Source organism: Suillus subaureus, assembly GCF_016647635.1.
Source record: "Suillus subaureus strain MN1 chromosome Unknown BJ212scaffold_36, whole genome shotgun sequence".
NCBI lineage: Eukaryota > Fungi > Basidiomycota > Agaricomycetes > Boletales > Suillaceae > Suillus > Suillus subaureus.
The window spans coordinates 44791-57402 of record NW_024538592.1 but is presented as its reverse complement, the minus strand read 5'-3'; the positions used below and the strand labels follow the sequence as shown (position 1 = coordinate 57402).

Sequence of the window (12612 nt, the reverse complement as noted above, 5' to 3'; positions counted from 1 at the left end):
AATGCTCAACATCACCTTCACAAGCAGAGCAATTGCCGAGGCCACAGTTGAACTCAGGAACTTTGGGGGCAAGATCCATCGGAAGGAGTACTACACCTGACCCTGGCAGTGGAAGCTCATCCAACCATCTGTCTGCTGGAGAGCATAGACATAGGTCCTCGTATATAAGGTCTCATTTAACTTGCTAATGTACTTCACACTGCACAGATGCTTCCCAATCCCTGAACCATTGATCTACAAGTGGTGATGGCCCAGTGGTACCTGGCCTTGAAGTCCAGCCCCCCTCTAGTCCAATGTCATTGTTGGATGAGCCAATCAGCACAGCAATTCGTCGATGCAGGAATAGCAGAACTTCCAACCATGGGGATCCTACAAAGCTTACACCCCAATGAACGAAATGCTTGAAGACATATGCCAAGAAAATGTGCGAAGACAATGATGTCTCTACTGGAAATGTCATGTATTTCATCGATGTAAGAAAAATTTGTCAAACCATTGGCATTGTTGTGTTGGCTGACTCTGGCTTGATGCAGTCTGGCGACATTTTCTTTATGCTCATAGACCTCAAAATTACCCTTATCAAACTTTGTGAGGGAAATAGGGCAAAGAGAATGCAGGAATTGAAGGATGCCTTAGAATTGAAGGACTTTGAGGTGACAGTGATACTTTTCATTCTGCATTATTCTAGACTAACTTGGACCGGAAGAATGGGCTATATAACTGTTTGTTTGCATGTATGCTGTCGCCAAATATCACAGCATATGTTACTGATACTCAGCATCATATAATGGTATGGCTTCAAAGTCCATTGTTCAGCACTGCTAACTTGTTTCAGGACTTCATTACCACTCATTCCAATGTCTTCAAAATTCCTCCTGGAATGCTCAAGGATGTCAAACTCAGAGCTCAGTTGGGCAAATCAGTTACAAAGCTACTTACAGGCATTCAGAGTGTCATCAAGAATGCCCTCACTGTGTCAGTTGTCAAGTGCACGAGCATCGCTGATGTGACGAGGGCACTTGCACACAGCGGGTCTGGTATGGAAGTTGACTCTACTCATTGGAACAGGATCGTGCTCCTGGTAAGTGATAAAACATACATATCTATTAATTAACACTCGTTTGTATGGGGACAGCGGTGTCTTCTACGAATTTTTCTCATTGGAGTCAGTGACTACAAAAATGCTTCCATCAACAATTTATTTTCCCCTTACCTTATTCCATCACTTAAGCAGGATATGCGGTGCAAAGTTGAATGTGAACTTGGTGTCAACATTGCACAGCTTGAAGATGACTTGTTTGGCACTAACGATGCACTTGGGTCTAACAATCAGGCCTCCCCAGACACTCCAACAGGTAATGGTCATGCACCCAGTGCTAGGAGGATTGAGAATGGTGCCAACATGGATGATGAAGAGCTTGAGGACCAAAGTGGAGCGCAGCTGGGTGGTGGGGATGCTAATGGAGAGGAAGAGGAATTGAATGGGCTCGGGAACAGTATCAAAACTGCTGCAGTCTTACTAGATGATCCACTGGACTCCAGATTTGGACTGGTTGAAGGTACTCCAGCACACTACACCAATACCATCAGATTCTGGAACTTTGTCAACCACTCACTCTTAGTCATGCACCAAATATCTAAGGAAGCCTCCTCCACTCCTGCTGAGCAAGAGAAGGAGTTGCAGAAGTGCGTTTTTGTTGGCTCATGCAGTTATTGACACTGATGTTTGGCTAGGTTGTTCATTGAAATATTCCAAGCTGATCTTGCCAAGTTTCCTGGTGGCAAGAAGGTCTCAAAGTTAATTTCAAGGACGAATCCTCATTGGCAGACTGCTATTCAGACCAAGCTTATTTGGACCGCCTAATATTTCCATTCATTTTCACCGCTCCTGCACTGCTGCATCCCTCATTTTAATCATACCTGTCATTTAGCTGCCCCTGCATTGCATTCCCCATTTTAATCATACCTGTCATCATTTGGTACAAGAATAATACATGCTTTCTATGATCTCTCGATGGCGCAAATATCAGTGCAAAAATATTCAGGTAGTACCGCTACAGCATGTTGATGGGTGTGCACTCTACATATGCTCATGTGTCATATGTATGCCGGAATTATATAGCTTGTACATCAGCCAACCAGTATACTACCAATACCTAGGTCTCAGTATAGGATCTATGTTTTCAACCAAGCATGATTTCGGTGCTCAATCTCAGTACATAATGTGCACCCGAAAACAGCCAATGGACCTATACCCTACCAGCATCGCATTCACACCCTGACATCACCGACGTTATGTCAGCCTATGAATCCATCAAAATTGTATTATTTAATTATATATAATACACGCGACGAAAGTTGATGCGTGGAGATCAGGTCAACATAGGACCAATAACCCTATTTTTGGACATAAATGCTATGAATTTTCCGATTGGCCGTGTAGTACTCTTTTGTAACGGTCGCGTTCATCGGCCAAGGTTTCCGGTTTCAATGCCATTTGCTTCGTCATCTCGGCTGACCACCAATCGAGCTCACTCTCTTTATCCTTACTTTATCTCTGACAGTCGCGATGTCCAACCGCCCGATGACTAGTACGCCTCGAGCGTTAATTAAATTCATCAACATCTTGTACGCAAGTCTGAATCTCTGGCCTAGTCAGACAATAATTGGTTTCTGGTAACCTGTTATCATTCGAACCTTTCTCGGTTCCTTCGAACAACTTCAAACCCTGAATGCAAAAAGTCCGAACACCCTCACGTCATTCACGATGAAAAAACCCCAAACTCTGTTCAACGTGATCGCTTCAGCTTAATGTCGTAGCCGTCATCGAGCAGAATATAACGGTCTCGACATATCCTCACTCCCCCGCATGGTTTCCCTCCCATTTTTAACTTCAGCTTTGTCGGTTCCATCTTCTCGTCGCGTTTTCGACATGTTAGCTTCGCAAACTCGTTAAGCTAAGTTACATCCAACTCTCCGGACTTTTTTCACTCAGGGTTTGAAGTCGTTCGAAGGGACCGAGAAAGGTCCGAATGATAACAGGTTACCATGGACTCCCGAGTCAGCATCAGTGTAACTGTACACCGGTTCTAATCGTTTCTGGGAACCGAACCCATATGGGCATCGTTTAATTGTTCAAACAAGTGGGCTGATCCGGCTCTTGACCTTGACCACTTAAGAATTGAGCATGCCTGACGATCGAACCCCCACTCCCCTCACAAGCTCCCCCATCAGACGACGTACATGCCTTACCTAAACTCTTCTATCGATCCAATTAGCCTTGGTTTTCTCGCTATTCTCCTCGGAGGTAGCAGAGCACATTTCCTTCAAGTTCAATCCTTCCCTGAAGAGGTCGATAGAGACTGGGATGGTCTAGGCATCCTTCAATCCAGAAGCCACATCGAGAGACTTGTCGTCAATGACAAGCTTCGCGCAAGTCTCTGTTCCCTCCTTCATATAGTGAACGAAGAAGCCCCAGGAGATTCCTGGATGGTGATTACTCCCTGCTGCCTTCCATTCGTATCCGCTAATTACCCACAGGATCTCGTTGATAACGATGTGGAAGAAGACGCCTGGGATGTTATACGCCTCTCTGGTCGTGCCGCGGACGGTTCTAAACGTACTATTAAACTCTGGAGTCTGGATCACATCCTCCAGGTGTTAAACGATCCTGCCCCACATCTCATCAAGGTTGCTTCGTTCCGAAACGTGCCTTGCTGTCCTCGTTTCCATCCGAGATTGGGATGGACGGCCCTGGTTCATCAACCTCGGCGTGCAGCAGGGGGTTTATCCATCTTACAAGATCAAGATATCTTCCTGTTGAAGGACTCGTCGACAACGACAGAGTCTCTCCAGTATGCAGTCTTGGGAGTCACCTGCGATTTGCTCCTCACATCGGTTCTGCTGTTCCACACCTCCTCTCACCAATTTCTCGATCCCCCACGTAGTCGACTTCTAGTGAAGTGGCTTGGTCAAGACCCTCTCCTTAATCCCGACGCTCTAGACGAAGCAATCAAATCTATCTATAAGTCGGAGACGTATTATCCTACTCTTCGTAAAAATTTGGAGAATGAGATGCGTCGGTTAATTTGTCTCGGTGCAGGTGTCTCGCAAAAGTCAGATTCCGAGGCCGATGACAAAACCTCTATCCAGATATCGGGAGCATTGTTGGTTCTGGGTGAACATAATGACATACAAGGACCCTACAACCGAATCCTATTCAATGCCCCTCCTACTTTCATCCAATTGAATAACAACGCTCCCCTTATTCCCGTTGTCACCAACCCACCGGACTTGGGTTCCGGAGAATTCGAGTTTACTTCCGAGAAAAAGGAGGAGCTGATGATCTCCAGCCCCTTCTCTTCGAATTCACAATCATACTTCACGCGTATTAGGAGAAAAGGCGGTACTGAATGGACGAATGCCTTCGTCAAAGTGTCATCGGCGGCTTCCATAAAATGGGAGCGCAAGATGCTGCCTGTACTAGGCACTCGTATCTCCCCTGGCATGCTTCAAAATCTCTTGGCGTACAATGCCGATCTCAATTCACTTGTTATGACCAGACTTTCTGGGAAAACCTTGAATGACTTCCGTCTTGAATATGCGATGACGAGGAATTGTGAAATTTTTCTTTCAAGTCTTCACGAGATGCCTTTGGCTGGTTTGTAGATATCGAGATTCGTCGTGCGTATGAATGTGGCTTGCTGTACTCGGTTGGCAAGGACTTGGCCGACGCTCCGGGGGGGCTAGACTCTCCAATACACAAGTTCTATTACGACCGTCTTCACAATGATGTCAGGTTCACTAAACATTACTACCCAACCACCCCCGGGTTCAGCGGAGACAACGCAGTACAGTTTGATGATTTCATCGCTCTTCCTTGGAAAATCGATGGCGTGGAGTATCCCCCGCTTCAGGAGTCCTTCAGGAAGGCAGAGCAGATTCTCGATCCCCATGGTCAAATTTTACCAAAACTGTGGACCTGTTTGGGACTAGGAGATGGTCACGGAGGAAACGTGATGATTTCGCCGAAGAAACAGGATCCAGCGATTCATTTCATAGATTACGAAGCTGCCGGACATCATAGTCCTTTCTTAGATCTCGCGAAACCGCTTTACCTCGACGGGTTCTTCCCCGTTATGTATCACGATATCACTTCCAAATCCTCCAACCCCACTTCTGAACGCGCTCCGGTTTCGTGGAGGATTGATGAGGGCAAGGTTTGCGTCGACTTGGATGCACCGCTGAGTGATCTGGACAAAGTCATATGTTTCATGAAGTTGGAATATACCCTTAAACCGCTTCTCGAGTACACCGCCTGGAATTTGGAAGAGCAGATGGAGTCTGTCGGGAACGTTTTGTCAGCCGCTCTGTTATGCTGCGCGCTCTTGACGAGGGACTTCTCCCGGCACCCCGATTCGTTTTTCTTGAACTGTGCTGTTGGTATTTTGCTGTATAACGACCTAAAAGGCTCGCTCAAACGGTTCTGTGGGTGGGATAATTGGCCTTGCGTCGTGGAGACATCTATCAATGGTGAGCGTCACTTATCTTTCTTTTAGCAGATTCTGAAGTGCAGCCAGACAAAGAACTAGCATTATTCGGTGGTGGAGGCTTCTCTCTCACACCCAAGCAGTTCGATACTCAGCTCTTCAACATTTTATTCAATAAAGTCGACCTTGAACCGGATTCGGTATTCCTTAAACGATTAGATGACACGCTGCGTTTGCATAAGAAGTTCTCGAAGAATTCCAACGAGTCCTCGGCTGTTGTCATTCAAAGAATAGGTGATGCGCGGAGAACAGGAATTAGGGTAATGCACCGTTCAAAAGTATTTTGGCCTAGACTCACCTTCGTGTCAGGTTGCCCCACATACTTGTATCCGTGAAAGCATCTTTGCGGAGCCCAGAATTGATCATCACTTCCAGTACCAGGAGGTGCAGGAGACCCGCCGCTCACGTCCATACAGAATGACTTTGGTTGATCTTGGATGTTGTATGGGAACTGATCTAAGGAAGTTGGTCGTGGATGGTTTCCCAGTACTGGTGCGGCTCACTTGTCGAATCGTGTGCTCAGATGCTTATTTAGATGCCCTAGGACATCATGGGGCTCGATATCGAGAACCGTGAGTTTCGTGTCTTTTACAAATTCTTTATTAATATGACGCTCAGGATTCTTTGACATCGGGCGTCTCATGTACAACGAAGGGGACACACCTTCCATCAAGTTTAAGCAGACCGATGCCCTTGATCCTCTATTCTGTGAACGCAACGCCAGTTTGGAAAGCAAGTTCGATTTTGTGCACTCAGCAAATGTCCTACATCTCTTCCAGACTGAGGAGCAACTAGCATTCATACGGTCAATGGCATTTCTAGCTAAACCTGGTGGACTTATGTGGGGTCGTCAAGTCGGGTTGGCCAATGGACCAGATGGTGCGAAGTACAAGCACGAAGAAGGAAAAGGTACTCGGTTCACGGCTGGCGAGTTTAAGGAGCTCATCTTGGATGCTACGGGATGGCGTGAAGAGGATATCGTATATCGCTCTGAGTTGGTCGCGTACAGCGAGCTACGAATAGCGAAGCCTGGCAAGAATTGGGTGCTACAGTGGTCAGTGAGGGTGCCCGTCGATAAAACGCCGGGAGCTCGTCGAATTACTGAGTTGGTTGAATAAATAATCGGACGAAATCATTACAATAGTATATTCTCTGCCTAGCTATGTACGTATTTGCAGAACAAGATCGGCTCTTTGTTCCAATGATGAAAAGAATGATGCATTCTTTACAGCAATTTGCATAATGGTAGAGGCTGGCGGTAACTGGTGAAGTTGGTGGTCACCTGCGCTTGCTTCGTTGTTGAGATAAAAATCGATCTTTGTAGGACTACTTTTCGAAAGTAAATGCACACATAAGGGTCTTGACAGGCACTGTTTGATCATCAGCTATTATCGGTATGCAGTATGGATGTGTGTTGTGCAAGTACTTGATTGATCATTAGGCGCTTATTTGTATAGGGTCTGATGGTTACAACATTTATAGACATCGATCTTCTACCATCCTTTGGGAATGTGACACTAAACATGTACACAAGATCATCTTGGTACAATTTGAAAAAGTAAACTTCATGCGTGCACGCCGACAAAAGTAGAATCAGTAAAAATAACTTAATAAGTGCAGATGGATACAACTATGGGGGCTGAGGATCCCTGCCGAATATACAAACTACCCTTCTACGGTCCCTTGGTTTGTATTGACAAATGCGATACTGTGGTCCGCGATTGGGAATATTCCGTCAATGATCATAGAATCAGACTGACGGCTTTGCCGCAGATTGAATAGGATACGGGAGGCTAGCACTCCGTGAATTACGAGTTGCGGTCTGCGAGAAGTCAGCAGAAGAACCGGTGAGATGGAGGAGCGCACTGACGCATCCAGGACGTTAGTGTATGTGCCCTACAGGCTGAGCATTTTAGTAAGTCCTGTGGATCCAAATGCCTAAAACCTCACAGGAACAACCAGGGCGACAACAATATTTGTGAAGGATACCACTAAATAACTCTTGTTAGACCCGTATGAGTTCATACTAAACAAGAGGACGTACTTATGATACAGGTCATGTATATCATCCCATCGCGATAAAGGGTGGTGACGAGGCGAGTTCGAACATCTTTGTAGAAGTTGAATCTCTTGTATATCGTAAGGATCATGAGCACTGTGACACCTCAGGTTAACAGCTCTGGTGTTTAGTAGTATCAACTTGAGTTACCTAGCTCATAAATGATCAAAAAACTGTACTGTATGGAGCTACCCTTTCCACTTCCAAACGTGCAGCCTGTCAGGCTGACATCTGCAATAGGTTAGCAGAACTGCTCACTCGATATCATAAAGCGCGGGTACCTGGAGGGCTAGGGAGAAGAAAGGTGCTCACAAGTTTTGACACCCCAACAGCCCCTAAAATGGAAAACTATCCAAATGAAAATTTGAGTTTGATCGGTGGATCATTAAGCTGGTACTTACTGCAGCAAGAACGAGAAGCCACGTCAGCAATTTCTTGTTCTGATGCCAAAAGGCATATGTGCGAAAAATAAGCAGGCCTGCAGAGTAGATGATGAGTATACCAGTATTGGTTCAAACCGATGAAAACGCCATCAGACAGACCTTCTGCAGCGATGATGCTGATCAGATGTGAACCTTAATGAGTGTTCAATGTTCACACTAAACTCGAGTCTGCTAGCGCGGCTTACTGTATGAGACATTGTTGAAAGTCACACACTGAAGGAACAGTCAGCGAGAGTCTAATTCGAATCATGAGTTCACAAACACTTGTATACTTGGACCGGTCAGTCACCGCAGCTTAAATCTCATCAAGACGTGATACATGAAGCGAGGACTCGCGACTTACCGTACGTGGTCATGGTAGTACCCACCAAGGTAGCATAACGAGTGAGGGTGAACGCAACTCTAACAGCGTCCCACTTCCTTCCCCAGATCAACTGAACCTGCGGGCTAACTTAGCATGCATCAGAGTCAAACCAAACATGGTCGCAAACCTCTTGGGGAATCGTCAAGCAGTATTCGAAGACCTGTGTTCAAAGATAAGGAAGGCATTTGGGATGATCGTTGTTCAGACACACACCACTGCTGCCATCGCTCCAACTATCTCCATCGTCAGACGGACAATGTGAGTGCTAGTAGTGAAGCGCATACCTGTGAAATACTATCAATGTGCAGAGGCATTGAACATGAGCATCTGTACTACGGGCTGGAAAGCGATGGATTCACCTGCGCCGTCTGATAACCTACAGTCGTAGCTGACATGGTGAAGATGAAAGTATTCTTGATGTGCTAACTTTCACTTGCACGCCATTTAATACCGTACGGTGAGTCACAGCCTCGAATCTACTGGCAGCACCGCGGATCACAAGAGTTGTACAGTGCACCGCAAACTGTTCCGAGGCTCTCGTGCAGGCGTCCTTGTCATATCGACGCAAGTTTTACCGCAATTGCAGGGATGCAGTGATGCATGGCCAATAAGCCCACCTTGAGCCCACCACCGCATTTTCTGACTGTGGAAACTTTGTCGCTACAGCCAAAACGTAGCGGTCATCTCCTGGATCTCAACATTTTCCTGAGTTTTTTTGTGGTGTTTGAGTAGGGAGCGGCCACTGGTTGGTAATATTGTACATATTTTCAGCAGCAGTTTGGTAGCACTAAGGCCAGCGTCGACTAGTACATGAGCTGAGAGCTCTGCATCAGCATTCACAGGCAGTGTGTGAGGCTGCCAGTGTGGCAGGCAAATATCGTCCTTCAAGTTGAGTATAACGGAAGCGAGTAAGGTTGAGATTTGGAAAGACCCCTCAAATTGTTGTCTGTAAAGGAGACTAGGCCAGAGATTCAGCCTTGCGTAAAAGATAAAGATGTTGATGAATTTAATTAATGCTCGAGGCGTAGTTAACTTATATAGTCCGCCTTAAAATTGATGGTGCTAGATCACTCTTGCAATCTGCAGTGATGTCGAGATCGCCTCAATATGCACCTTACTCACCCCAGACAATCAAAGTTCACACCATTCCGATCGAAAGTTTCGAAACGCTATCATCATATCACAACATTCATTCCGTGCGCATCACCTGGGTTGATCTCATCAACGCTACTGGCTTTCGTGTTGTCCCTCTCAAATCCTTCTATCGCCTCCTCGCCTCCTCCAGACCGGGCATAACCATCACCCAATGTATCTTCGGCTTCGTAATTAACAGGGCCGCATCTGGATTTGGCCCTGTAGGGGAATACCTGTTTGTGGTGGACTTGACATCCATGAGGTTGTGTTCCTACGCGCCGGGACATGTGAGTATCATGGGCTGGTTCCAAGATAAGGTCCCTGCTCCAGGCCGCGTCCTTGGCACGGGTGTGCCCATGTGTCCACGATCAACGCTGAATCGTATCGTCGAGTGCGTCTTCTCTGACACTCGTTGAATGTGGACTCACTTGGACATTCAGCACCGCCAAATCTTATAACGCCGCGTTCCTTGTTGGATTTGAGACCGAATTCATTCTCCTCAAAAGCACGAACCCGATCGAGGCGGTCAATCCACACGGGTGGAATAGCGCGCTAGCGCTACCTTCCGGAACCAAGGAGACAGAAGTGATTGAGGAGATCGCGCGTGGACTTGTCGATAGCGGAATCGAACTGATGATGTATCATTCTGAAGCTGCGCCAGGGCAGGTTGGTGCACTCGACTTTCTCTTTCTGTTGCTCTTTTCTGCATGCTGATTTTGTATTGCAACATAGTACGAGATCGTGACAGGTCCACTCCCACCTCTTGAAGCTGCTGATGCGCTCGTGCACACACGGGAGACGATCACCAATGTCGCAAGTAAACACGGGTTTCGTGCGACATTTGCACCAAGGTTGCATGTGGACAACTGTACGTGTTATCCCGGGCCGTAGTCAATCATTCTCTGTCTTCTGCCAATACATTCACACCTTAAGTCTACCTCCTCTGATTTACACTCTCATATAGGTGGTAGTGCGGCTCACACTCACATCTCCGTGCACCCCATCGATTCCAAGCATCCATCCGAACTTCAAAATCTCAGCCAATCGCCAGCAGGCACATCAGACAATCTCATCACCCCTCTCGAAAGCGTCTTTTTAGCTGGAGTACTCAGACATCTCCAAGCTTCCTGTGCATTCACGCTCCCCTTGCGTGCCTCCTATGCACGCATGCTCGATGGAATTTGGAGCGGCGGGACATGGGTCGCGTGGGGAAGGGATAATCGTGAGGCCCCCGTACGCTTGTGTGTTCCTGCTGCGTCTGTAGACGCAAAGCTCGCGACCAACGCTCCCTCGAAGAACCACTTCGAAATCAAATGTGTAGATGGCACGTCCTCCCCTTACCTCGTTCTCGCCAGTCTCATCGGCTCTGGTCTCCTTGGTATCCAATCTCAATCGCCGCTCATAGAGCAAGATTGTGCTACGCCCCCTGCGTTGATGACTGAGGCAGAAAGGGAGGCCGTGGGCGTTACGCGGCGGATGCCGATGTCTTGGGAGGATGCAAGGGCCGCGCTAGTGGCAGACGAGGCATTGAAGGGCATTCTTGGAGACATTGTAGACGGATTCTTATCAGTGGGGGAGGTGAGTCATTTGATTGCTCGATATATTTTTAACTGTTGTGCTGCGTCATGTTCACGGGTGCTGATTTATTGTTGTTATTAGACATTGGATGAACTTTTACACTCCCCGAATGAGGCGGAAAGAGTACAGATGCTTGTCGAGTACTATTAAGATGAGTCGGGAGGCTTTTAGGATTCTTCGATGGGGATAGGTTAGACGACTCGACCACGTTGTTCATTGGCTGATACCAGTGTCTTAAGAATGATGTTTCCAAGTTTCAAAAATGCCAACATGTTCACAGCTTTTTGGAACCTCGGTATTCAAACATTCTACACGCGACGCTGGTACTGCGTTACATCTAATTTAATCTATCAATGCAGTGGCAGTGGCATACAGGGTGACGCTTCTTTTGCTTGGCTGACGGTTTCCCCGCCTCAGGCCGCCGATAAGCGCTAGCCAGGTCACGCACCATGCCATCAATTGCATGATGGATTATTACGGATCCGTGGATTGAGCGTGGTGCGTTTTCCACGACGGAGCATCGCTCTATGTCTTTACAGGTTTAGGATACTATAGCCTAATAACCAAGATAAAGAACGAGACGTCGGACATAATATGACAGGTGCCTTGCCAGTGGAAGCAAAGCTTGAAGGAGCGGTAGTTGCTGACTAGGACCTTGGATGAGTTACTATCCTCCCCGGGACCCGGCGAGCGAGGCGCCAGGAAGTACAGACCCTCTTTGATGATTGTTGCCTTTTTCGATGGCCACTCACGATCTGGCGTGTTCAACAATCGATTGACGCTCCGCCATTATGGTTCCTTGATAAACCATAGCAGGGTTTTCTTGTGAATATTTTTGGCAATGGGCTTACACGACCAGCTTCGATATGTCAAAGCATTCTGACGCGCGGTGCTATATCTAGCAATATCGTTGCGCATCCACCAAGTTTGCTTTCACAGATTCCCTCTTTGTTCAAAGGAACGACCGTCTTCCTTCGTCTACAAAGCTCTGACTAGGGGAGATTACAATTTCCTGTAATATGACTGTAGTCTCGAATGATCCTAGTTGGTGGCCGCTAATAAATTGGTCTCTCCTTTTCAGCTATCTTGTAGGTTCGTAGAGAGCGAATGATATTGCTGTTGTCTCAATCTAACGATGACTGGGGCTTCTCAGTTGCATCCTCTGTTGTGATGTCATACGATTGGGGTGAGCGAGATACTAGTGCGTATCAAAGGAGTTACTGATATCCCTGTGGTATCTCCAGCACTCACATTGGGACAAGAGGTAGGTCCATGCTTGTCGCTTGGGCAGCCACTAGCTCACCATGATCGGTCCTATAGATTGAACTGATCTGGGTGAGCAGAGTCCCATACCAGCAGGTGAACAAACTAAGTCACTTGACGCGGGTCAGATGCAACGCTGGACCCATATGACTATTCTATATCTCAGTGTACGTAGCCTATATTATATGGGCAGTAAGCAAGCTGTACTAATTTTCCAGGTGC

At 47.0% G+C, this 12612-nt stretch overlaps 4 protein-coding genes across 4 annotated transcripts; 3 read left to right on the top strand and 1 right to left on the bottom strand.

The window, feature by feature from the left end:
* Positions 1-422: 422 nt before the first annotated feature.
* BJ212DRAFT_1302775 (uncharacterized protein) lies at positions 423-1864 on the top strand (the record flags this gene model as incomplete). Its single annotated transcript, XM_041333312.1, has 5 exons — positions 423-653; positions 689-790; positions 836-1081; positions 1136-1686; positions 1735-1864. 5 exons carry the CDS (start codon positions 423-425, stop codon positions 1862-1864), a joined length of 1260 nt encoding a protein of 419 aa, XP_041188862.1.
* Positions 1865-3243: 1379 nt separating this feature from the next.
* BJ212DRAFT_1579788 (uncharacterized protein) lies at positions 3244-6740 on the top strand (the record flags this gene model as incomplete). Its single annotated transcript, XM_041342263.1, has 7 exons — positions 3244-3492; positions 3541-4618; positions 4669-5532; positions 5580-5809; positions 5859-6041; positions 6094-6121; positions 6168-6740. 7 exons carry the CDS (start codon positions 3244-3246, stop codon positions 6665-6667), a joined length of 3132 nt encoding a protein of 1043 aa, XP_041188861.1. The 3' UTR covers positions 6668-6740.
* Positions 6741-7177: 437 nt separating this feature from the next.
* On the bottom strand, positions 7178-8930 carry BJ212DRAFT_629021 (uncharacterized protein). The gene is made up of 15 exons (XM_041343691.1): positions 8775-8930; positions 8700-8709; positions 8629-8648; positions 8543-8575; positions 8395-8491; positions 8314-8345; positions 8237-8264; positions 8151-8183; positions 8010-8086; positions 7890-7956; positions 7759-7839; positions 7594-7704; positions 7500-7540; positions 7420-7445; positions 7178-7371 (listed from the first exon to the last, which is right to left on the bottom strand). The coding sequence occupies exons 1-15, from the start codon at positions 8808-8810 to the stop codon at positions 7215-7217; spliced, it is 849 nt and encodes a 282-aa protein (XP_041188860.1). The 5' UTR covers positions 8811-8930; the 3' UTR covers positions 7178-7214.
* Positions 8931-9503: 573 nt separating this feature from the next.
* BJ212DRAFT_1484724 (uncharacterized protein) lies at positions 9504-11277 on the top strand (the record flags this gene model as incomplete). Its single annotated transcript, XM_041340851.1, has 5 exons — positions 9504-9940; positions 9990-10215; positions 10282-10417; positions 10514-11127; positions 11209-11277. The coding sequence occupies 5 exons, from the start codon at positions 9504-9506 to the stop codon at positions 11275-11277; spliced, it is 1482 nt and encodes a 493-aa protein (XP_041188859.1).
* Between the last annotated feature and the right edge of the window lie 1335 nt (positions 11278-12612).